Source organism: Chelon labrosus, assembly GCF_963514085.1.
Source record: "Chelon labrosus genome assembly, chromosome: 19".
NCBI classification, from domain to species: Eukaryota; Metazoa; Chordata; class Actinopteri; order Mugiliformes; family Mugilidae; genus Chelon; species Chelon labrosus.
Window position 1 is genome coordinate 13,549,246 of NC_140352.1, and position 26,426 is coordinate 13,575,671.

Here is a 26,426-nt window from a genome sequence, read left to right on the forward strand (position 1 = left end):
GAATCCAAGGGGTCCTGAATAATAACAACACTAGTCTATACTTTCTGTAGCACTTTTCAAGTCAACATTACAAAGTGTTAAAACAAACATTTGCCCTTTTAGAGACAGGCACATAAAACAAAGATAATAAACACGAATCAACAAACGCATAAGATACAATTCAAACTCAATAAAAAAAAATAATTTAAGTAAAGTAAAAAAGTACAAATATAGATGTGCAGAGCTAAGTTGTTCTGCTTTTCAGAAACATTATGTTCACCTGCAACAATGGCACTTGAATGCAGCACACCCGCCTTCCTGGAAAACTTTTTGGAGTACTTTAGTGAGAAAAACTGAAAATTCAATAAGACCTCAGTCTACACTGCGGAGTCACTACCAGCCGATGTCTAATTTATCTTCAACTTACTGAGAAATCCGTTTCCAGAAACCAGACGGACGACAAGATGACCCTCATCATCAACAACTCCAGATAATACGCAGTGAAAGTTCAGTTAATTAGCTAATTTAAGATAATTTCTCTTTATACTTTCTGAGAGTAAATAAAAAAAAAAAAAAAAAAAGACCTAAAATCTTCGCTGGCTGTTCACTAACAGAATACGTAAAACGAGTGCGTAAACGCGCGTAAAAGCTTGGAGCGTGTACTGGGAGGAGTTTGGAGTGACTGCCTCCAGCTGCGGTCTTCTCCTCAGGTCACAACACACATCAGGCTGCAGACGGAGCGGAGTCGGTGCGAGGGATGAACGAAAACAGGAGAACACCCACGAGCCCCATGAAGTGATCCGTCCACGCGCAACGCTTCTGTCACATTTGGAACATGAAATCAGAGACGCGGGGAGAGCGACTCACACAGAGTTACTGCAAGTTCTCCTCGAGTCTGGAGGAGCTGAGATGAGACTGAAGCTTTTCCACTGAGTAGAGGTACGACCGGACTCCCGTATTCTGTGTCAACTGTGAAAAAAAAGTTGATCAAAACTGCACCTCATTTGGTCCAAGATGGGATAAAAATCATGTTTTATCAGTTCCTAAACTATACTGTAAGCTTTCTTTATTTTCTTTATGGTTTTATTTTGTTATTTTTTTTTTTAAATATTTCCTACTTGATTAGGAAAGCAGTGCTGATTTCAATGAGTTTAGGATTTAAACATTATTTTATATATGTTTTATTGAAGCACACTGTGTACTTCATGTATAAAAAGTACTTCTTATGCAGAAAAACAAAACAAAAAACAAACATTATATTAAGTTTATTAATGACTGTTCCAGATACATGGATCATGGGTTGGTCAAAGTCGAGCTCATTTGGTATTTTGTCAGATAATTACATATTTTTTGTATAAATACATTTAAAATCTGGAGATTTTATCCCATATGCTGATGACATTGTCTTACATATGACATTTAGTCATGAATATTTCTTTTATGTCACTAAATTTAATATATTCTGGGAATGTTTCAAGGGTAATTATATTCTAATTTCTAAGGTTAGTCACAGCCCTGAGCATATATTATTATGCTAAATATAAACTTGTTTGGAGTCTGATTTTATTGACTGTCAGATTAAAAACAGCTGATAAGATGCACCAGCTAAGTAAAGAATTTACCAGACACGAGACACAAGAGTCTTTGACGCCTTTAAAATGTTCACACTGAATCCTCTGGCCCCGTTCAGACCTTGCATTAACATCCGACCCGGTCAGTCTTATCACAAGTGTCCAGCTTCAAGTACCCGTGTTCACACCTGGCATTAAAACACGTCTCCACATGCATCCCCCGCGCTTGAGGTCTGATCTCAGTTTCGTGCTCTGTATGCAAATAAAGCTGCTGTCTCTAGTAGATCTCTATCCCACTGGACCTGAACCATGAACAGCTGTTTGTTGTGTGTGTGTGTCATGACTTGCGGAGATGATGCATATTTTGGCACAGGCTGTAAATTCTCTCCCACTGAAAGGACACATGTTAAGTTTTTATTTATTCATTGCTCTCTGCCCTGACGTTAGTGAGCATTTCATGTGTTAATTCTCAGTTAGATTTATTTCTTATTTGGTTACTTAACAGCCACAAGGACAGAATACTTTAAAAGGCTCTCATTACTCATGAACAGACATCACTTACGGTCCTTTTTCCTTTTCAGTGGATGTGTGTTTTGTTTTTCCTTAATGAATGAGTTAAACTCTTCCACAGATCACCACTGTTTAGTAAGTGGTCTTTAATGTGACGCAGGACTCATTGTGTGTTCACGCCGCCAAAGAAATGAGATCAAATGTGTCCCAGATCTCTTCCAAAAGCGATCAGAGATTGGACCACTCAAATGCGTCCTGGGTGTGTTCACACCTGAACTTTAAGCTGGACACTTGTGATCGGTAATGGATGGATTTAATAGTGTACGAGTACCATGCCTCTACAACGCCAGTCTCCTGTTGAATTCATGCATTCAACTGTTTAATCTACACGTCACAAAACCTCTGTAAACTGTCCCTTTACGAAGCTGGAACAGGAAGATATTTGGACTTTTTTTTCATTTGTAGATGACTGTAAATTGTGTGATTTGCGCTCTGATCAGAGAGTCTGCCACGTTTCAGAGGTTTCGTTTTGTTTGCAGATCTCCTGGTGGTCGTCATGTCCCTGTGGATGATCCTTCCTGTCAGCCTTCCTGTCTTCACCATCACAGGAATATGGGTTGTGTGAGTAATCTTTGTAAAATCATAAATCTTTGCTTGTTAGACTTAAGAGTTTTTAAATGTATTTAAAGTGCATCAAACTAAGACTTTTGAATCAGTTTTTGAGGGGTTTTGAGTTTGGGTAACTTTTTGTTGACTCCAGAAACTCTTTTAGATAAAGTTGAAATACTTTATCATCTTATAAACTGATTTAATTAAAACACCGGAATCAGATAAAATTGGATTTGCACTGTTTTGGCTCAGAAATTGTTGACATTACTGGGAAAATTTGTGCAAAGCGAGCCAACAAGCTAGCTATTATCCTTGCAGTTTTCACAAAGACCTCAAGTGACTGCACTAAAATTCACCTATTTTAAAGTCTTTCCTTTTTTGGAAGCCAAGAGTAACGCTGTTTATTCAGCGACGGTGCAGGGGCAAGAGTCATCCTTGAGATTCCACGCTGCATGTCTGGTCGTGGAGTCCCTGTTTTTTTCTTTTTCTTCCTCTTCTTTTTTTTTTTTTTTTTTTGCTCAGCCTCACTTGCCCCCACACACAACAGCCACATCTGCAGCTCCTCAAATGGCAACAGCGCCCAATCAGAGCTGCTTTTATGGTGGAAAATGAGCGAGCAGAGCACAGCAGCAGCAGAAACAGCAGCTGTAACACACTGCAAACAACTTCAGTCAACAAGGGGTGGAACATGCTTTAGCGCCATTTTGGAGGAATCATGAGTGGCATCTATTAAAAGTTGTGTAGAAGTGTAATGATGATTATTTTATTTTTCTCGAGACTGAATGCAAGATGCACAGGAGACGTCTTAAAGGAATAGTCTGATATTTTAGGTCATAGACGTTGATATTCCTTTTGTTTCTGCACTAAATGAGTAGCTAGAACAAGCAGGTGGTTAGCTTAGCTTAGCATAAAGACTGCAAACGGGAAAACTGCTACTCTCCAACCCTAAAACAGCATATGCTTCTTTAAATACATGTATGTATGGTTTGTGTACACCAAGACATGTGCACCAGAAAACATGGCGGCGTCCGGACAGCAAGAAGAAGAGTTGCTTTGTTAGACAACAGGGAAAAAGTTTTTTAAAACCATCGATAAGAACAAACCAGAACTGGACCAGATATAACCCTTAGTCGTTTTGAAGCTCACTGCGTCGTCTCAGTCGGTCGCCATCTTGGTGCGCGTCAGATACACCGCCAGCAAGTACAGAAATGTGTTTGGGAACCCAAAAAGTAATGCACCTGGCTGCTGGGATGTTGGGGAGACCCTAGTGGTTAAAGCTTGTTATATACTCTGTGAGAAGTGAGAAATTAGTTCTTGTTCTCGAAGTGAGCAAGAACAAGAATAAAGTTTATTTTGGCCAGGTCATTTATACTTCACGAGAAACCCAAGTGCCGAATATAGACTGTATATAAAAGAGGTGCCGAACTCCGAGGGTGTCCTCACAGGGCCCTCCCACTGCAGCATACGTCACACGTGCTAAGCATTGTGGGAGATGTGGGAGACAGACAACGAGAGGCACTTTTCTTATTACTGTCGAATGTCAGCCAGTCGTTTTGACGACCGCATCTGTCGGATCATGGCGTTCGTTCAGCATGCACCCACATGCAGTATGGCTATCTCTACTCAGGTGAGATTAGTGATCACGCCGCGAATATTAGCATCTGGGAGCTCACAGAGTGGCTGCTGGCATTTTCGTGTTTTAACGTTAACCACACCCACTCCAATTTCTGACCAGTCAGAGAATAGTTGCCAGACACCCCACGAGAAAAAACTTCTGCCCGGTTGATCTGTGGAGAGCAAGAACTCCCGAATGAGTGCATTTTGTTCTTGCAGCCCGATGAGCTAGAACAAATTTCTTGCTTCTTGCGGAGTATGAAACAGCCGCAAGAAATCAGCTTTGTGGGTTGAGTAGTTAATAAGTAAGTAAGCTCGTGGTTCATAAAAGGGCTAGGCTAATGATTGAAATATTAGTTGTTGATAGACATTGAATGGTGAGGAAAACGGGGTTGTGCAATGGCAGTGTGGAGGGGGGTGACTCCAGGACGCAAGTCACTGTTAAGCCTTTTTCGAGGTGTCGTGGGCCTAACTTAACGAAACATCGGTGAAGGGAGGTGCCCACTTGAAAACCCCAGTGACATGCTGCATACTGCTGTTGTTTAGGCCAGGTTCCTGATGTTTTCATGTTGTTTGGTAGCTATGGTTAGCTGCTGAGCGGGCCATACAAGCCAGCAGCGTTTGGTTAGCTTATGTTTCACAATGTTTGAATTATCCTCTGCTGCTCTGTGGGCCTACAAGCCAGCAGCATTTACTTAGTTCATGTAGATTGTAGGTTAATCGTCATATCACATGACCGTAGGTTTGGTAGGGTTTCTCAGTTGAACAGGGGCTCTAAATGTGTTTTGCCTGGGATCTTGGCACAGGGGATTGTAACATCTTATCCTGTGTTTTACTGAATGTTTTCTACTCATCAGCTGCATTAAAAAAGGCTAAAATGATTCTATTTGTGTTTTATTTTAACATCATGATCTCATGAATCCTTATGAAGCTTTTGCTTTTTAATAGTTTATAAAATAATCTGATGAAATACAAGAAGATTGACAGGATGAGTAATATTTAAGAATGTCTTCTGACTCTTCTGGGTCCCCTGGATATGATTTCTGTGGTTGTTGCCACTGCGTTTCCGTGTTCACTGGTGTTATTTTCTTAATTTGCATGTGTGCTTTTAACAGTGCACTGACCTCCGTGCAGAAGGCTTTGCAGCAGTTAATGTTAATGAGAGGCTGAGCGACATGTATTCACCGATCTAAATCTCTAAATAATACCTTTAACACGGCCTTATATCCAGGATTTAAGGATGCTGGGAATCTCTTTCACCTTCTTTCTCTTCTCGTGAGCGGATTCACACTCCAGTCTTTCGCACCTTTGTGTAGTGGGCGTGAGATTTTTTCGCGCCGGGGCCTCAAAGGATTTCCAGGGCTCATCCCGTAGTCCCACCCTTCCTCAGACCTGCTGCTGTTCAGGCACGTCGACACTTGTCTGTTTTGAAGCCTTTGAACTGTTGAATAGTTGACCCCCCAAAAATGCTGAAGCCTGCTCTGCAGCTTGGCCCTTCGATTCAATTCAATTCAATTTTCAATTCAATTTTATTTATATAGCGTCAATGTCAATGTCGATGTCAAGCGTTTTTGGGAACGAATGAAAAGAACATTACTATTTACATTTTAACAAAAAACAATTATTTAAACACAAACCCTGCAGAAGTTCATCCCAAAATCTTTGCAAAAGCAAATCGATTCTTCTGACCTGAGAGTCTCCATGTCATCAGGGATCAATCATAGTCCATTTTTCTGTTTCTGCATGTAAACATGTGTCGGCAGCTTGTTTTGCTGATACCTGTGTATCTTATCTGTGCATAGTTTGTCTTTTAGGTAGTTCTGAAAGAGGCTGATAGCGTACTTAACGTACTCTTAAGACTCCTGATATGTTTACAATGACCTATTGTTTATACCTGTTTAAAGAGTTTTTGCATTTTACCATGGAAATAATAAAAAAAAAATCTTATTTTTTATTTTAGAGTCTTAAACCAAACTTTGGCATCTATCATCGTGTTGTTTTGTGCGGTTAAGATGCTTAACCTAGATTTATGCTTTTACGAAGCAGGGTACGTCCTAATTTTGAAGCTTACGAAACTGCACCTCCCCAGAAAAGATCCGTTACAGAAGTAAAAAAACAAAATCATCACACTTAATGAATGATCTCGGTATTCCTGCGGTGTTGTGCAATTGTCATTGCGCTGCTAACTGATTTAGGGTGTTTAAAAAGCAGCAACAGCTCTTCTGGCGTCACCGTGCAGGTTAAAGAGCAGCCAGCATTGTGGGGTAATTCATGTGTGCTTGGTTAGTGAAGAAATATATTAACTTTTGACACTGTCTTTATACAGTGATCGGCCACGTTAAGAGTCAAAACAATCTTCTCTTTTTTTCATGTCTGCACGTTCTGCTGTTGACCGAAGATTTTTGTCTCTTTACAGATATGCGATGGCTCTCTACAACCAGCACGTCTGCCCGGTGCATAACTGGTACAACAACACACACACACAAACACATCATTATAAAGTCAGTGATGTTGGTAATCATATTGTATAAATGTGCTGAAAGTGTCTACGAAGGTTCTTTGTCGTCTAGGTCAGGGGTTCCCAAACTTTTCCATGCCAAGGCCCCCCAAACAGCATTAGCTTCTGGCCGAGGACCCCCTTTACAAACCCACAGACAATGCTACAGAATATGTAAAGAACTTTTAGAATGTTTTTTTCTTACTTTCATTCAACTATTACATTTGTTTAGCATAAGTGCTGCCTCATATTTTCTGATTTTAGTTGGCCAGGAGTTGTTAGTTTTTTCTTGCAGCAGTGTCCTCCACAGCAGGGCTGTTGGTCTGTTCCTTCGGTCTCTTTCTTGTCAAAAACCCATCCATTTTGCACTAGCTACACGCTAGCTTGAGGGACAAAGCAGCTTGATAAATGGTGCAAACCGCCAGGTCTACACAGATTTGCAATTTTTCTTATCTTCCCTCCAATTGTCTGAGGCCCCCCTAGCGCCCCCTGGTGGCCCCCCAGGGGGCCACAGCCCCCACTTTGAAAACCACTGGTCTAGGTCATGGTTTAACCAAAATACAAGCTGAAAGAAGAAACAAGTTGGGTTTCTTGTTGATGTTTCATCCAGTTCTAAAAGTACTGGTGGGAAATTGAGGTTTAAATAGGAATGTCAGTGGGTGTTGCCCACCCGAAACTCACATCCCAAGGCGTGAATGGTGAAACTTTTTGGGGACAGACGGTCAGTCCAGTTGACCGTGTTTCAACTTTTTTTAGTTTTTTTTTTTGATAAATCTGGGTGGCTTATCAAGGTATTGGTGTGCCTATGTGATGATGCACGTTCCAGAAGATATTTAGGATTTAGTTTAAGTTTGGTAGGTCCTGTCCAGACTTTGCATTAACATCTGTCCTGAGCAACCCGATCACAAGTGACCAGCCTAAAGTACCGTTGTGAACACACCCAGGACACATTTGAGAGATACGATCTCTGACCATATTTGGAGGTGGTCTACGGATTTGACCTCATTTTTTTGGTGGTGTGAATGCACAATGAGTCCAGGGTCACATTAAAGACCACCCACTCAACAGGAGTAAGACAACCACTATTATAAATGATCTGAAGGAAAAAGCAACGTAAGTCCAAAGTTCAAGTTATAATCTGAGTTTTGGACAGGTCTTGAAAACACTGAAACAGACTATTTTGTATTGCATGTAAAGTGTCCGTCTGAGTTGCCGTAGCGCTGATGTTCGCAGGATTGCTAAATTCTATGGGTGTGTCTCATGAGAAGTTCAGAAAAATAAAGAGAATGCCGAGTAACGGCAGGCAATGCGCTCAGGTCTCTGGTCCCGTTTATTATTTTATTAGACCTGCAGTATAGGTGAACCCGGGAAGTCAGGGTGGAGATAAATAAATAAAAACTTGCCCAAATCAAGACGCACACACAAAAAACAGCACCGTTCATGGTTCTGAAACAGCAGTAGAGATCCACTGGAGTCAGAAGCTGTTAAAATATTCTACTGCGGCCTAAATAATACATTTGCATACAGAGTGCACAACTGAGATCAGATCAGATCTCAAGCTGGTCGGGGACGCAAGTGGAGACACATTTTAATGTGTTGTTGTGAACACAGGTACTTAAAGTGTTTGTTATATTTTGGTTGCCAACTAAAAAAAGACAGTTTGTCTACACTAAGGTGTTTTCAAGTATAGGCATCTTATTATGGAGGAGTGTTTAGTCTGTTAATGCACCACAAAGCTCAGGAACTCACTCACACACTCATTTGTGAATAATTACTCTTCATTGCGTAGGTGCCCACCGTGAAAAGTGTAGAAAGAAATAGTGTAGAAAAAAAAAAGTAATCATCCACGAAGCCTCACTTCCTGACAAGCTCGCCAGCCTTAGTTCAAACACAGTGAGGCACTAGAGGGAGAAGGAATGAAGGGATGAAAAATTTAAAGTGCTGAACGCTGACGCAAGTGTGTAAAGAAAAAATAATGTGTGGGTGAAAGTAATGACAGAGACGTAGGGGTTCGGTAAACTTAATTTGTAGCAAAGACAGAGAATGCAAACAGCTGGTTCAAGCTGAGAGAGGAGGAACTTGTTTTCTCTGTAACTGATGGACTTGTCTGGTATGTGGAGCCTAAACGTGGATTGAAATCGACAGAAACATCTTCCCGACTGGTACAGAAAACACATAAAGAAGTCAGAGCACATGAATCAGCGGAGAGTTATCAGTAGACATCTGGAGAGCATCTGCATAACCTGTCTGTGAGAGGAGGTCACTTTTAAGGAGTAGTGGCTGAATGTAGATCACTGCTCCAGTTTCAGACATGTTAGCGCGTATATCTATAACAACATCTAAATAACCACTATACTGTTGTTGTTTTTGAAAAATGCCATGTGATGGACAGATAATCTTAATCATACAAGTTGCCTTCAGTTAAATTAATGCATTAACTATGTTAAAAAATACACTTTCTCTTGAGATTTAGTAAAGGCCTTGAAACTAATTATAAGTGTTCAAAAAAATGCAATAAATGTGTCTTTAATGGAGATTTAAACAGGGAAGCTACCTGTTTAATTTCATTTGGGTGATTACGGAAAATCAATTTTTTAGCTTCAGTCTAGGAACCGAACTCTGCATCAGGATCTCAGCCTCATGCATTGAGGTCGCATTTGAGTGATCTGATCCTAGAGCACATTTAGAGGTGGTCTAGGACACATTTGACCTCGTTGTTTTGATAGTGTAAACATACAATGAGTCGTGGGTCACATTAAGGACCACCTACTCAACTGAAGTGATCTGTGGAACAGGAGTTTAACTCATTCATTCAAAAAAACAACAGAGATCCATTAGAGACAGCAGCTGTTATAAGATGATGGTGCTGTTTACACACAGAGAAACTGAGATTAGATCTCAAGTGCTGGCTGGGGACACACGTGGAGACACATTTTAATGCCAGGTGTGAACACCGATACTTAAAACTGGACACTTGATGATCGGATCGGCCCAGGACGGATGTTAATGCAAGTTCTGAAGGGGTGCTTCAGGCTGCATTCAGGCTTGTATAGGACTATAATCAGGGGCCAACTGTAAGTAAGAAAGAATAAAAATTATAAGAAAAATGTTAACCTACTTTTCCACAGCTCCCCCAAAAAAGGGGGAGCACTCGAATTTGAACAGGGGGACCTCGTGATCTTCACTGAAATGCTCTACCACTATAGTATACCCTCAATCTGCCAAATAAAATCTGCAACTGATATGATGCCTTTCAACAGGAGGCAATGTTTACAGGGGAATTACCGTTTTTTACAACCTGGACCTTATTTCTGGCATTAAATACGATCGTTTACTCACCCATATAAGTTTGGTGTCATTTGGAGGATGATATTTAGATCCGCATATATCCATATAGTAGGAGTGACTGGTGCACCGAAACACAGCCTCTAAATAACGTGAAACTCGTTCATTTCACCAATATTTTGTTATGATACGCTAGTGCTATTCCCTGTTGAGTCTGGAGTTACCTGTTATCATCATCCGGGGTCTGTAGATTGACCTACTAACCTCTGACATGGATGATGTCATCTCTGAGCGCCGCACCTGTAATTTGCTACTGCTAGTTTTTTGCAACATGTTGGAATATTTTTCGCCGACTTTGTTTATGATGGACGTCCTTACCGTTTTGAGCCAGAGTATACGGATGAGGAGCTCATTGAAAGGAGGATGCGGAGGCAGAGAGAGGAATAGCTGGCCAAAGAACAACAAACCGCTGCACATCCGCGGCAGATTATACGTTATTTAGAAGCTGTGTTTCAGTGCCCCAGTCAAACCCACTATATGGATATACGTGGATGTAAATATCGTCCGAACGACTCCAAATGACACCAAAGTTATATGGGTGAGTAAACGGTCGTATTTTATGCCAGAAATAAGATCCAGGTTGTAAAAAACGGTAGTTCCCCTTTAAGTTGTTAAGGACCGACGGTGGAGCCTTGAGGAACTCCACAAGTGAAATGAGAAAATTATTTTAAATTTGCCACACAGAATTTCCTGTTAGTGGTATAATAATAATTAAAACCAACCTTGATATCGCTACCAGTGATTTAGATCATTACAAAACACTAACATGCATTTTATACAGCACTAAAAAGCATTCGTAAAGCTGTAGCTTCTCTCAGATTTTGTTGACGATGGTACAGCATAAAAGCATTCCTACCACCTCACATCAGACATGTCGTCAAAAACTAAAATCTGCTGAGTATTTGACTGTGTTATTTAAGAGACCTCTCACCTAAAAACATTTTGGGTTAATATGACACTATCGTCTGCGTAGAGCGAGAGCCGTGATGCCACAAATGTACGAGTTGGTGCTCAAACATTGACAGACTTTCAACACATTTGCTTTCTTTAGCTGCTCTGCATTAAAATAGATTCATTACACTGAGGAGGGTAAAACACTTTAGTGTCAGTGTTTGATGCAATTTGGGTCTTTTGTTAAAATCTCTGTGTTCATGCATACCGTATCTGTCTGCAGACTGAAGTTAAGTGCATGCATGTGTTTGCTTACAGGATTTACAATGAGTCCTGTGAGGAGCTGCTTCCATTACAGAGGGGACCTGTGTTGTGCTGCACCCTGGACAACATACCGCTCATCAGGTAAGTGATCCCACCTCTGCAGGTATTACAGAAGGAGTTCAAAAGCTACTGCCGTGTGCTTCCCCGTCAGAAACCCATGGTTCTTGTAATGATTTTGATCTTCAATGAAACCAAACTTCAGCACACTGTGAGCACTGAGTCCTGGTTAAACCCACAGTGGTAAATCAATGACGAAACTGGCTGAGGATCCTCTTTCCACTCACAATAACAATCCTGCACATTGTACACATGATGTGACCGCGGATATCAAATGATGTAAAACAGCAGCCTGCCTCGCTGCAGTCTGAGGTTTGGAGTTTAAACTGAAATAAGTGGTCCGTTTGTCTTTGGTCCTTTTTTTAAAAACAAAAAAAAATATTTTCCTTGTTTTTCTGACACTTATGTGTTTTTATAAGCACTCAGAGTAACCTGAGAATCATTCACAAAGCGTGAAATATAAGACTTTGAAGTAGTAGTTTGAAAATTTTACATATCATGCACCTTTATATCAGTCATGTTCAGTTTTATGCACAGGTCTTAACAAAACAACACATAGATGTGTCCTAATTAAGGCCTTGAAAAGGTAATAACTTTGCAACTAGAAGGCCAAACTTTTTGCTTATTTTTACTTATTAGTCTTTTGCAGACTCTTACATCTAACCACATACATTCTGCGTCTACAAGGGCCTTACTATAATTAAATAAATCTTTTTGCTGAATGAGACAAAGACAGAAAACAACAATATTTTAACAAAAAATTGCATTTAACGTATCAGACTCGCAATAAAAATGTCAGACATGAGACGTAAAAAGGAGTGTATGTGTGAATATGTTAAATATCATGCACGTAATTCCTCCTTTTCTCGGCTTCATGTTTGAATGATACGTTTTATGTAAAAGTCTGAACTGAACAAAACAGAAATGTGAGTTGAACATCTTTCGAAAGTCATAGAAATTTAACTACAAGTAGACTCTCAAACTTTTGCACGAGCCACATACAGTTTAATAAAAAGAAACAGTACCAATATAGCCAGTAAATGCTAACATCTAATGTCCCTTTGGATGACTTCTGTCTGCGTAAACCTCCTGGTCCGTTTTATGCTACGGCTTAAAAGTCTAAAAGTCATTAAGGCCTAGAAGATTAATTGCTCAAACCTCTGTACAAGTTCGTTGCAAACGATTGCATCTAGCCATAAATATAACATAACAAAACAACATAAATCAATGCAGAAACTCCGTCTCTGTCGCTGAGCTGTGCCCAAAGCAGATGAAGCACAGAGTTTTGTGAGATAAGCCCAAACTTGTCCGATTGAGGCTCACACCCGGAGGGTTGCAGGGGGGGCAGGACCTCTTCACCTCGACAGGAAGACGATCTTTTGTGGATAGTTGTGGATCCTTCACCAGTCTTTGAAATGTTGCCTCGCCGAGTCCCGAAATGTCAACACGTGTTGTCTCCCCCACATACGCTGCTCAGTGATGAAGATTTGCCCTGATAAAGATAAAAAGAGCTTGTCTGGAATGCGGGATCTACTTTTTTAATGATGTGGTTTGCATACATTTTTGATCTGCACGTCTCTGTGCCATTGTTTCCTCGACCTCCCAGCACGACAAAAATAAAAATGAAAAAAATCAATGCTGGCATGGATTTAGTGCCACAGCTTTTTTGTTTGGATTAAGCATTTTGCTCCTTTTTGAAAAAATGCTTTTGTTCTTCTGCTGAAACACAACAATATGGCATCAGAATTTATGTTTATTTGCTGTAAACTAAAAATGCAACACAAGGAATTCAAATACATGTCTGAAAATGTTAAATCCTGATGTGTAATGTGATCTTGCCTAGAATACCAGACATGCATGATGATGTGGTTTGTTATTATTTTTGATCAGCAGCTCTCTGGTCATTCTTTCCCCGACCTCCCAGCAAGACAAAAATAAATACATGAATAAAAAATGCTGGCACGGTTTTAGTACCACAGCTTAAAGACATGACATACAAGGCCTTTCTGCTTTTTTTGTGGCTATTTTGAAGGAATTCCTGCTGCCCAGTAAAAAAAAACAGGAGGGGTTACGTGACAGCGAGCAGTTAAAACTCTTGAACGTGACTAAACTTGCACTTCAGCCCACTGAGGCTGCAGGTCAGCTCATACTGACCAGCCCTCCTCTCCTCTCTGCTTCCTCTCTAGTAAATGTGGAACTCTGCCACCTGAAAGTTGCTTCTTCAGCCTCATTTGCAGCACAGGATCCTTCATGGGTGAGTATAGTTTAAAATGCAACATCGTAGTATTTTTTTTTTCCACCTTTACACATATTCACCTCTTAGCTGAACCGGACTGAGGCTTGTTTTTGCAGCTGTAGCGACTCCAGCCAAGTTTCTATTCCCTAGATTCCACTGCCAGGTCCGACCTCAGACCTCAGTCTGAGGGAAAATTTACTCAATGCCACAAAGGGTTCTTTTTTTAATGGCCGACATGACCCTGGAACATTCACCCTCTGACCATTAGCTCTTCTGTTCTGCCCAAGCTTAATCTATTTTGGGCGGTTTCCTCCGGGTGTGCGTATTTGCTTTTAAAATGTTTGTCTGGATTCTCATAGTTTACACTGTGATATTTGAGCCACTGATATTTTCTCAACGGAGGCTCACAGGAGTTTTAGACCAGCATCGAACACAGAGAGGCAGTTAGTCTGAGAGGCTATAGAGCAGCTGCAGGATTTAACTTTAATTTTGCAGAGCTTCACAATGCACATCCACTTTGTTTTCCTTATTCTCTTTCTACCGTTCCTCTCCTTGTTCTCTTCTCTTTCTTCTCCACTTCTTCTTCTTCTACTTCCATCTTGGTCATCTTCTTCTACTGAATCAATTCAAGGTTGGAGAGAAAGTTGGAGAAAAACATGTCCCTCTTCTTCTTCCCTTTCCTCTTCTCCTCATTCGTCTTCTCCTCTTCCTTCTTATTCTTCTTCATCGTCTCCCCAGTTCTTCTCCTCCCCTCTGTCTTCCTCTTTTCTTGCTGTTCCTCCTCACAGTTGTTCTTCTTCTTCTCCTCCTTCTCCACCTCTTCTCTTTCCTAATCTCCTCATAGCTCTTCTCCTCCGTTTTCTCCTCTCCCCTTCGCCCCCTATTCCCTTCCGTCATTTCCTACTTCCTCTCCTCATTCTTCCTCTCCTCCTCCTCACCCCCTTCTCCTCGTCCTTCTTCTTCTGTTCTATTTCCGGTAGATTTGATGCTCCACAGCAGAACAACTTTGCCAACAAAGTTCTACAGTGATTTATTTTTTGATGTGAACACATATATCTGAATCTCCTCTGAATTCTCTGATCTTTACGTTGAGTAAAAGCTTCATGCATGACTGAATGTAACCTTCTGCCCTGACTGTAGCTGCCTATTTTCTCTCTCTTCAAACACTCATCCAGTGACCTCTTCACACCTGAACACATGGTTCTGAGAAAACACTGGAATTTTTTTGCCCTGTCATTCCTCATACCAAGACACAGGGCTGGCTTTACAATACACTGTAAAATTGTCAGTCCAAAAAAAGTTTAACTTGTCTATTAGTATGAAAGTTGTCTTGGGAGATTGTCACCGACAGCCCGACACCAGCAGACAGCAAATCGTTGACTTGGTGTATCACTTGTCTTAGAAAAAAAGTTCAGTTCTGCATTTCACAGATTTTTCAGCATTTATGATGCACTTCTTACCTGAAGGCTAATAAATGAACTAAACAAATCAAAACCTATGCAAGAGACACGTTGTCCCTCCATTTGTAGCAAGCACTTTTCTGTAAATGTTAATTTTGTGCAGCCACTTTGAACCACTATGTTATATACAAAATCATATTTTCTTTGCTGAAGCCTGTAGTGTCAAAAACAGATTATCTAAAAGATACGATGAGGGACACAGCTTATTATTTCTCTGTCTACCAGAGCTCGTCATTGTATGACCAAGGAATGCAAAGCATTTGGGAACATTTCCATTTTTACTTATGGATCAACATATTTTCTGTCAGCTCTGAGTGAAAGCCACAGTGCGAGCTCTGGAAGTTTCCCAAACATCAAAAGCTTTCCACCTTTTTTATTTCACTCTCACAAACAATACCCAGTTTATATTTGTGTGCAGGTTTGTTTAGCTCAGAGGTGTGGCGTGAGAAGAATGGTAACTGTTGAGATCAGAAAGTGGATCCCTCGCTGTGCTGCAGCCCGTGAAACTCACATAAAAACCCAGAACCCAAAACATGGAGTCTTATCACTGGGTACACTCGATCATCAAACACTGACCGCTGCGTTCGCCAACGGGAACATGAAAACACGCCGCTCTATGGAGTGCCAGATGTGAGCGGCGTGAGATGGACGTGTGGGAGAGCAGTGTGAAGCTGCTGTGAATCTTTGATGGAGCCGTTTGGTAAACAGACGTCGGGAATCTGCTCACGCTGAGATCTGCAGCGTCAGCGCTGCACCTCTCAGGAAGAAAGTCTGAGCTCGCTGTTCCTTTGATGCTGAATGTGCAACTCGGAGTTGGTCAGCTAGCTTCAACTACACCATGCTCCACCTTTTCAAAATTAGCCAAGAGTTAGGTGGAGGCAGGCATTGCCACGATGGCGACTGCCATGGAGACCACACTGAGCTTCAGGACCGCTCTTCAGAAAACATAATTGAAGATGTCACTTTGGCCATCTTGCTAGGTGTGTGCTCAGAAGCTAAGTAGGTGCTCCACCTCTCTGATCATTTTTTAATTAACTGGTGGTTAGGTGGATGGATGAACATGACAAACATCAGGCAACGTGAAAACAATGTCACATGTCACCACCTCAATCAGAACAGACTGATCAGAAGAGTTTTCAGTCAGATTGAGAGGGTTGGTGTAAATCTTTGAAATCTTCTCTTCCTGTTCCCCTTCTTCTCCTCTTCCTCTTCACCTTTTTTCTTCTTGCTTGTTTTCTCCTCATCCCCCCTTTGATTTTCTTCTTCTGTTCCTGCTTCTCCTCCTCCTTCTTCTTCTGGTCTCTTTCCAACAGGTTCTGCTGCTGTTGACTTTGTCAATAAAGTTCTATAAACACATATATCTTAATTAAGGAAAAAGACAATGTTAGCTTGTTTATACACTAAGGTATGTATGTTGTTGAACAAAGACGTCATCATCGTGTTAGAGATTATTCTCTGAAAGAAACAGGAAGTAATCAGTGTTTGTTGATGAAGCAAAGAAAAGTGATGCATGGTGGTCAGTATGGGAAAACCAACTCCACCCTGAGGCTGTTTCTCTTCTGTTTAGAAAAAGAAAAGCTGTAAACACCTCAGATGCAGACTGCACTTTGGCCACGGTAACACAAACATAAAACATTGTTCCTTCCTCTTCTTTTTTCCTGATTTGTGGTTTCTTCCTCTGTTTGTCTGGTCCTCCAGTGATGCTGATCGGCCTGTTGCGCTACGCTCACGTCATAGAGAAGCACCAGAACTGCATCCTGAACACAGCCGGCCTCTCCACCGGATGGATCTGCGCTGCCGGGCTCATCATGGTGGGAAACTTCCAGGTAATCAGTTTCAGATTCACTTTTTCCTTGTGTGAATGTAATTATTCACTTCCTGTAAATCAGTGGGAGTCTAGTAACACTTCACTTTGATTTCAATACTTCTGCTCCATAGACTGTAAAAAGAGTAGACACCATGACAGCTCCTCAAAAGTGAAGCCAAAGCATGTGGAGCTCCTCCAGGTGCCTGACTGCAGTATAGGTCATAAGCCCCGCCTCCTCTATACTTCAATGGATGGGACTTGAGCCAAACTGAAACACTAAACAACGTTTTAAACGTGGTTTATGTCATTTTAGGTAGCTAACATAACACTGATGTTCATCAAGTTTCCATTTTTCTGAGAAGTTTTATTTATCTGACACTATGAAAACAAGACTGACAGTTGCCATTGATAACTGCTCTTTGAAGCAGCCTTTCACTGTGACTGTAGGAAAAAAAAATGCATATTTTTGCTGTAAAGTTGGACATTTTGACATTTGTTGTTGACTGTTTTGCTATTATAGCTAGTGGTCATTTGAGGAACTCCAGCTTTAGCTTCATTTTTAAGAACGTAAGGTTTCTACTTGGATGTCATGCACATTAGGTTAGGTTTCAGGTACCCTACATTGAAAAATAGCAGAACATTGATTTGCTTAGTCCAGTCAGCAGTTAGATGTTGACTGGACTAATGCAATAAAAATTCATATTGGGCCACAGACTGTTTAGTGGCAATAAGCAAATGTTGTTTGTTATGTTGTAGCAAGTACTGTCTGGTTTCTATCTTGATAAAATGATGAAGATGATGTGCTCAACATGTACAGAAAACACTAGGACTAAGAGATTAAAAAAACTCTCTATTTGTCCTGCAACTACCAATGGGATCCTGATTTGATATTTCTAACAGAAAGAGTTTGTTCTGTTCTTCTGGATTGTTTCAGTCGTTCGTGACAGTTTGTTTAAGGAATCTCAAAGGAAGAATTTGGAAAGAAAACTGGGATGATAACACCGTAATGTGCCTGATTTTTATATTTAAATAAAAAAAAATTATCAGTACCTCTCCGTCTACTTCAAAATACGGCACACCTTCACAAATGTAAATTACATAATGTCCCCCCAGCGAGATTACAATCTCATTATCAGTGATTTAAGGCGCCTCCGGCTATTGTGCAGTTACTTTCTTTTGAAATTGAAGTGGACGTTTGATCTTTTCTGCAGAGTAGTCTTAAAACAAAATCAGCGGGGGGTTTGTTATTTCTGTAGCGTAACATGCTGGAAATAGGAATTACATTAATACCAGTGCAATGTTCTGATAGTCTGTTAGAATCAAATATGAGGCTTAAAATGGCTTTATTCTTGACTTGATGGTGTTCCTTGAGACGTTGCTATTCAGAGTCTTGACATGATTCATGGTTGACACCATGGAGGAGGAGGAGAAGAAGGAGAAGTAGAACGAAGGGAAGAAGAATAAAGAGGACTAGAAGCAAGAGGAGGAGAAGAAGAACAAAGAGAAGAAGAAGCAGAAGGAGAAGAAGAACAAAGAGAAGAAGAAGAAGCAGGAGTTGAACAAGAACTACAACAAGAGGAGGAGGAGAAGAAGAAATAGAAGAAGAAGCAGGACGAAAGGAAGAAGAACAACAACAGGGGGAAGGAGGAGGAGAAGAAGAAGACAGAAGAGAAGAAGAAACAGGAGTTGAACAAGAACAACAACAGGGGGAAGAGGAGAAGAAGAAATAGAACGAAGAGGAGAGGAAGCAGGAGGAGAAGAAGAATGAAGAGATGAAGTAGCTGGAGTTGAACAAGAACAACTGGGGAGGAGGAGTAGAAGAAGGACAAGAAGAAGAAGAACTAAGAGAAGAGGAAGCAGGACAAAGGGAAGAAGAACAAAGAGAAGAAGAAAGCAGAAGCAGGAGCAGAAGATGAACGAAGAGATGAAGAAGCAGGAGCTGAACAAGAACAACAACGGGGGGGAGGAGGAGAAGAAGAAGACCGAAGAGAAGAAGAAGTAGGACGAAAGGAAGAAGAGCTGTTTCCATCTTTTCATCGTTGCTGTCAGGGTTGATTCATCTTAAAGACAGAATATGAATCCAGTTTTGTACCTGAACAAGTCTTCTTCCATTCTTCTATAAACCTAGTCATAAAACCGTCCGATCCCTAAAAGCTGAGGTTATGTCACTGTATACGATGCCTCTGCTGCGTGGCGGCTGCTGGGCCTTTGTCAAACTTCCAAACAGATTTTCTTTGATGTTCTGTTTGTTCTCTGTGGAAATTGTCCGGCGGCCTCTCTGCGGTGGAGTGATCTTAAAAAAAACAAAAAAACAACAAGATATTTTGGCCGCAGGCTGCCTTAGGCTGTGGTCCTGCTTTCGGTACACTCCAGAGCAGTTCAGTTTAACGACGTGTTCTTGACGTGACGTCCAGGTAGAGGAACATGCTTCCACTCTTCCAGTCGAGCGTTGTTGCCTCAAGGGGAAAAATCTTTGTCAGGAATGTTTTAATTTTACACTGAGGTTTCTGTGTTTAGGCTTCTGCATCACTGGAAAGAAGCACATTTACTCATGTGCAGCATTTTTTCCCCAAGTACTTGTACTTTGTTTATGTCATCTCCACTCCATTGCATTTCAGAAATTCACGTTTTCATGAGAGACGCAGGCATCTTTTTGCTTACTTATAACTGTACGATGATCTTATCCACCAGTCATCTGACTCGTAGATCGAAGTTCAGTCTCAGGACTGGAATTTCAAGTCAAATCCTGCTTTACCTGTCACACAAAAATGTCATAGTTCACTTTTTTGACAGCAGGAAAGGTTCACATATATCTTCAATGTGATTAATCATTCTGGTCAGAGATGAGCTGTCTCCATTTACGCTAAATAAAATGATCTGATCGGATACATGTGTTTACACCCAAACATCAATCAGTGGTTGTGCTGCTGCGGGGCATCAAATCAGCTGAAAATAGAACAGAAGAAGAAGAAGGAGGAGGAGGACAAGAGGAAGAAAAAAGGAGGAGAAGGATGAGAAGAAGAAAAAGAACACGGAAGAAGAAGCGAAGGAGATGTAGGGCAAGGAAGATGCAGGAGAAGGAGAACTATGGAGAGGAAGGGGAGGAGAAGAAGAAAGGTGAAGAGGAAAAGGAAAAGAAGAAGAACAAGAGAAGAAGGGGGATAGGAAACGAAGGAGATAAACAGGGAGAGGTGGGAGGAAGAGATGAAGAACAAGGAGGAGCAGAAAGGGAAGAGAATGTTAAGTAAAAGGAGGTGGAGAAGAACGACAAAAAAAATCCTGAATGAATTGAGTAGAAGAAAATAACCAAGTGGAAATAAGTCACATTTTAGCTGCTGAATGCTCCACAATTAGGTGGAAACATTAAAGGATTTAAAGTCAGTCTGCTGAAGTTTCTTTGGATCACTTTCGAGGTCCGTCACAATGCAGGATTAATTCCAAAACCTCTGGCCTTCTGTCAGAAATCAGCTGTCATGTAGCTCTGATCAGTTCTAACGAGTTTCATTTCCCAGAATTCAGCATGAAGTTAAAACAGACTTAGCGGGAACCACAAAATCATGTGTGGACTCATTTGTTTCAACTATTAAATCATAACAGTCACATGGTGCAAACCTGTTCTGTGCCCCCTGAGAGAGACAGGAATGTCCTCCAAGGCGTCTAGTCTGCTGGAAACATAAATGAATGAGAAGACGCTGCTTTTGTGTTGATCTTCAGTGTGAGCACTCGCGTCCTGATCAATCAAACGAGCAGCCTGAGCTCAGTGTGAGAACAGAGGTCGATTAAGACATGTGAGTTTAACTGCATGTGTTTGCTGTCTGCTGCAGAGTAGGTGATGCACAGAGGATTTTAGAGCTCTTCAATGAAAACAGCCGCATGAAAACAAACTCTGAACCAGGAGCTGCTAAACAATGAGCTGAAACTTATCACAAAGTTACATTCAGCTGATAAAAGATTCATTGTGGACGTGTAAGGCAACCATCTGAGCTGTTTCCAGCAGTTTTTTTTTCTATCTCCGATTACCCCTGCGCACATAAGGGCCCCCTCAGACACATTTCGGGGCACACTGTACAAGTTCAGTCACTCACTGTTTCCACCCCAACCTCCTCCCCTCGCCGATTGGCTGCGGGGCCGTCCTCCCTGCCCGTGCTCGGTCTTACATAATGACCCTCAGTGTGTGCCTCGGAGTAAACATGGCAGGAGTCCTCGGGCGATAATGTGGACAGCACATCTGCTCAGTGATAAACAGCCACGGACAACGTTTACATGTTGTCAGACGTAAGCGTTGACGCTGAATTGGAGTTTCAGGAAATCTTGAATCACCGGGCCAAAGATTCAGTAGAAAATGGAGTACTGAATTGTTTTTTTTAGTTCATTGTGGCATCATTCACTAGTAGCCTGTCCAGATTTACAGCTTTGTTAGTTTTAGGACAGTCTGACAGTAACAGCATTACTTTCAACAGTGTTTTTATGAGTGACGTCAACTCAACTTTCACCACATATTAGTCGACTTTAAAAAATCCGAAGTCGTTCAACCCCTGCCGTGGACACACGCACCCAGTCAAAATGGAAATATTCAACTGTACGGTGCAAACCTTTTCCATTATACATACATGGGGTTTCCTCACACTTTCATATTAGGTTAATTTAGGGGGTTTAACAAGGGTTTATGGAGCTAACACTATGGAGCAGTTACTGGTCTGGAGTCTCTCCGTTGGGAATTGATTATGCCCTGACAAAGATCTACTGGGCCAATCAAATTGTTTGGGCGGGATTTAAGCAGTGATGGACAGAGGAGTAATGTAGTCATACACGTCATCTGAGCACCATAGAGTTGAATTTGTATTAAATGGCTCTAGGGAGGATTGGTTGGAGGACTATCCTGTTGATGCAGTGGTACTTTCTTTTCTCTGTTTCGGTTGAAACACACCACATATTCTGATAGGAGCTGAGGCTGGTGACACTAGGCTAGCTTTATAGTCCATGTAAACGATGCACCTGCACAAGGCAGTACCTGAGTCGTTTAGCAGTTTAACCTGTGATGATGTGAACTCTGGTGTTGCAGGGATGTCACTTTGTATATGAACTGTGCTCTCTTGGTGAGAAGTGAAAAACAATATTCTTTTTATAAAGTGTATACAGGTCACATTCGCAAGCTAATTATTAAAAATTTTGAACACTAGCAAGAAACAGTTCGTATGAAAGCACAGTGCTGACGAAAAAAATTACCAGCAAAAATATTTGCAGACCGGCATCAACCATCGGCAGCCTCTCGGCCATGCCATAACAAGAAGACTTGTTGATTTTCCTCCAACACCTTTTTGTCAGTTTGTGCTCATGATCAAAAAACGTGTCATTTTCACAGCAGTAGACCTGAACAAAGAGCTTTCAAGTGGTTTCTGGAGAATAGGCACGTATAATTCAGCCTGAATGAGCATTTGCGTGTTCTCCATGTCTCTTCCCTGTAATTAACAGCTTAAACAGCTGTGCTTTTCTTTTATAATACTCCTCTGTCAAGTCTTTTCTCAGGATGTGCCATCATCATACCAGCTGCTGCATTTAGAAAATATGTGTGCAGGCACAGAATACAGGGACTATACTGAAAATTATGAATACATGAAAGACTAACTTCCTCCGTCGCTGAGTTCACAGCAGTAACAGGGAATCTCAGTGAGTTCAAGCTGACATTGTCGCCTCTTCCATTGTCAAAGATGATAATGGAGATGATCTGGTTTTCTTTGTGAATTGGTATTATTACCTTTTCCCGTTTAAGCTTGTCTCATCCTGTCCTGTGATACTCTTTGTCCAATGATACTGTAATACTACTCAGACTGCCGCTAGGTCGGGATGTCCTTGGTGTCTGTGTTATCATCAGCTTTGTTTTGTCCTGACGTTCCCACAAGACGACCATGAGAAATTATTCTGGCGCAGGTGTAAATGGCTTTGTTAATCTCAACAGGAAATTGATTATTTTCACTTCCACTTGTACTTAAGGCTCAATAATAACTTTGTTTTTGAAGGGTATGGTTAGAAAATTTGGGAAATGGGAAATTAATCAGTGTACTAAGAATAAAGGGAAGATTTCTTTTCTAAGATTAATATTCGTATCAGAAGAAAACAATCAATACAAATCAATAAGAATTGATTGTTTGTGAAAATAAAACAAGGCTAATAAGTGCTGACAAGCAGGCTAGCAGCTCTCTGAGGCTGAATTTGAACTAAATGCTAAAGTCATGCTAGCACACACACAATAACATACTAGCATGAAGCTGTTTAGCAGGTGTACCATTTACTATCTTTGGTAGTTTACTTTAGCATGTTACCAGGTTGATATACTAATAATCACTAAAATTTAAAGGAGAGATTGAGTTGTATTAGAGATAAATGCTAGAATCAACATGCTGTTAGCTGGAAGAATGTTTGATATTTGCTAGCATAGCTTAGCATGTTAACTAAAATGCACTAAACACAAAAAAAAGATGGGATTGATTGGCTAAGAGTCTACAGTTATGTAGACTACTAACAGCTCTGTTAGGCTATATTTAAGCCAAATGCTAGTTTAGGATGTTTGCTTGCGCTAATAAGCACTAAACACAAAGTATAAGTAAACTGACAGAAATGTTTGGCAGATATTTAAACAGACAAAAGAAAAATTAAAAACCAATTAAAGACCATCAAACTTGGTGATTTCTTACTGTGGCGCGCAAACAAATATGTAATGTAGGCCGGTTAGTGTGGACAAAAGGGTGGACTAACTTAAAGAAGGAGAAAGTTGTCAAGGAGTAAGTCAAGAAATCAGTACCATGTTTGAGACCTACTGGCAGATTTTTGTACTGTTTAATGAAAGTATGTATGTTTGTTTCTCAGGTGGATTTTGCCAAAGTCCTTCACTACGTTGGAGCTGGAGTCGCCTTCCCCTCCAGCATGCTGTTTGTGTGCCTTCAGTCGGCTCTGACCTACAGACTGGCCAAGACCCAGGGCGAGTACCGAATAGGTCACTTCCGTGTTGGGATGGCCCTGCTGGCACTCATCGCTTTAGTGCTCAGTATCCTTAAAGCTCATCTCTCTTTTTGCTCATTAGAACCTTTCATTTTTATTGTTGTATTGTCAGGTGACACAGAATCAGTGTTTTAAAGAAAGAAATCAGGAAGTGATCAAAGCTGCAGTAACTCTGTGGAAAGCAAGCAATGTCTGAAGTGCGGTTGTAGTGAATATTTACACCCTGCAGAGGGCAGTAATACGCTGTGTAGCGTCCAAACTGCTAAAAATCCCGAACAAAACAAGAAGAAAAGCAGAGACATGTAGAAATGGATAAAGAAACAAGTCCTTTGAAAGGACAGGTTCAGCTTCAAAGTTCTGCCAGATGCTTCCGTTGACAAGAAAAAAACGTATTTGCATTTACAGTCGATGAGTAGTAAAATGTTTCTGAGCAGCTGTAAATGAGAGTAATACAAACTTGAAAAATATTCCTACCAGGCACATTTAAAACAGATATCTAAAACAAGTGCGGTATTCATGTGATTAGTTTCGATTAAATATTTGATTCTACTGGCAGCCCAGACGTAAACCTAACCAAACATTTAGCATTTTATTTTACAAACCACTGGACAATTGACCATTGACTCACACTGTGGATAAAGAACCACTCCCCTTCCCCTTCAGCAGCCTGTTTTCCGAAGTAGTCATCGGGTTTTGTAAATGTCATCAGACTACACCGCTGTGTGAATGTTTACATGCTCCAGCTTGGCTGTGAGTTTGTTGGCTGTCCACGCTCTTAACCGTGATTCCCTCCTCTTATCCTTCCTAGGTGTTCAGAGGTTATTAATATAAATTGATTTACATGGCCCCCTGCTGGAGAACAAACTGCTTTTACATTCATGATTTGATCCATGTGTCTGCTCTCTGGACTTTTGGACTCTAGCTTCTCGGCCTTCGGCGCTCATTATCATCACATGGGGGTAAAACTAGATTTTGAGCCTGCACTGCAAAGATGTTGATCCTATAAATGCTTATTTTTGACAAGCTCCATGAAGAGACAGACATGTATGTTGACAGTTTGAGTGTTTTATTTATTTTAAGAATACAACTGCTTTCTAAAAGTGGTTGTTTTATGCTATTTTACCACAGTTACAGCGCCTCATTTAGGCCAAAATACACATACACATTCTTCCCAGCGTAGGAAATCATTGGTTGCTACTGGAATGTTGTCATTTAGTCCTACAAGTCATATTTACTGGGATGTAAATGAGCCTTCATGTCAAGTTTAAGATGCAAAATATAACCGGGAGAGCTTGAGTTTTTCTCATATGAAATATTTTTGTTGGACGGTCAGCTTTGGCCCATTGGCCGTTACTTGCCCACCACTGTTCTAAATATTTAGGACTGAATTTATATTGGCAACTAGTCTTGACATAAACTTGTACATCAAAAATAAAATAATAAAAATATCTGGGGTGAATGTGACAGTGTGTTCGCTGACTCTGTGTCGCTCCTGCTGTGTCTCCATTGTTCTCCTTAACCTCTGATCTCCAGGTGGAGTTTTCTTTTGCCAGGAGAGCTTCGCCTTGCAGCACACCTCCGCCATCTTTGAGTGGGTCTATTGCATGCTCATCATGTTCTTCTATGGGACTTTTGCCTTTGAGTTCGGGGGTGTGTCGGGAGACACCCTGATGGTTCTCTCCAGAGGAGGGGACGTGCAGGGCTTCTCCACCTCCGAGCTCAAGGCGGAGGTAGGCGCAGGGACCAACCACCACCAGTCGGAGAATTTGACGATCCTGTAACTGAAAGCCTGTGGAGGTTGGAGCGCGACACACGGACCAATCTGGAAGGGCCCAAAGTGGAGTCTTGATCCTGGAAGCTGCATCCTGCATATCACAGCGCTCACTATCGCACATGGCCAAAGCATCATCGCTGCTTTCCTCAGCAGCGACCAAAGACTGACTGTCCTGCTTTAAAAGTACCGACTGCACACATTGCACAATATCGTCAGTGCCTTTCTGAGCAGCAACACTTGCACACACACACACACACACAGTCCTGGATATTTGTTTTAATTGTCCTTATGTAACAATCACTCTCTGGATTCTTGGCTGAAGTTGCCTTTTATCCGACCGAACGTCCTGAAAGTGCCTCAGAAGTCGAGCGCGGCGGCGTCAGTCCTGGAGCTCCTTCAAAAGTCTGGACGCTCACACGCAGAGACCTGTGATGTTTTTTTTCTCTCAGGAAGTTTTGTTACACCATCAGCTTTCAATCTTTACCTCAGCTGTAAGATAAAATGTTCCAAAAACCTTCAACAATAGGTGGACGTTACTGTGTGCCAAGAATAATGACTTTCTTTTAAGGTGGATTAACTGTTAAAAATGTCCAAAATTACAGTATCTGCAGATGTACACGTCTATCCTGTAATTCAAGTCATGATATCCACTGCGACATACTGACTAACTAGCTGGCTCATATTTCCTGGATAAGCTCTGTTCTGTTGTATATCTTGTTGTGTCTCATTTCTCTCAGTGAAAAGGACTTCCTACAG

General features: G+C 41.2%; 1 protein-coding gene across 1 annotated transcript; it reads left to right on the top strand.

The window, feature by feature from the left end:
• The first annotated feature begins 666 nt into the window (after positions 1-666).
• On the top strand, positions 667-25,935 carry LOC311504814 (transmembrane protein 150A-like). The gene is made up of 8 exons (XM_084568130.1): positions 667-918; positions 2,600-2,681; positions 6,700-6,747; positions 11,335-11,421; positions 13,584-13,651; positions 16,792-16,919; positions 23,765-23,942; positions 25,430-25,935. The coding sequence occupies exons 2-8, from the start codon at positions 2,617-2,619 to the stop codon at positions 25,675-25,677; spliced, it is 822 nt and encodes a 273-aa protein (XP_084424256.1). The 5' UTR covers positions 667-918; positions 2,600-2,616; the 3' UTR covers positions 25,678-25,935.
• The last annotated feature ends 491 nt before the right edge of the window (positions 25,936-26,426 follow it).

Coding starts and splice junctions, on each gene's coding strand:
- LOC311504814 (XM_084568130.1), top strand. CDS start 2,617: ATGTCCCTGTGGATGATCCTTCCTGTCAGCCTTCCTGTCTTCACCATC. Junction 2,682..6,699: donor ATCACAGGAATATGGGTTGT/GTGAGTAATCTT, acceptor GTCTCTTTACAG/ATATGCGATGGCTCTCTACA. Junction 23,943..25,429: donor ACTCATCGCTTTAGTGCTCA/GTATCCTTAAAG, acceptor TCTGATCTCCAG/GTGGAGTTTTCTTTTGCCAG.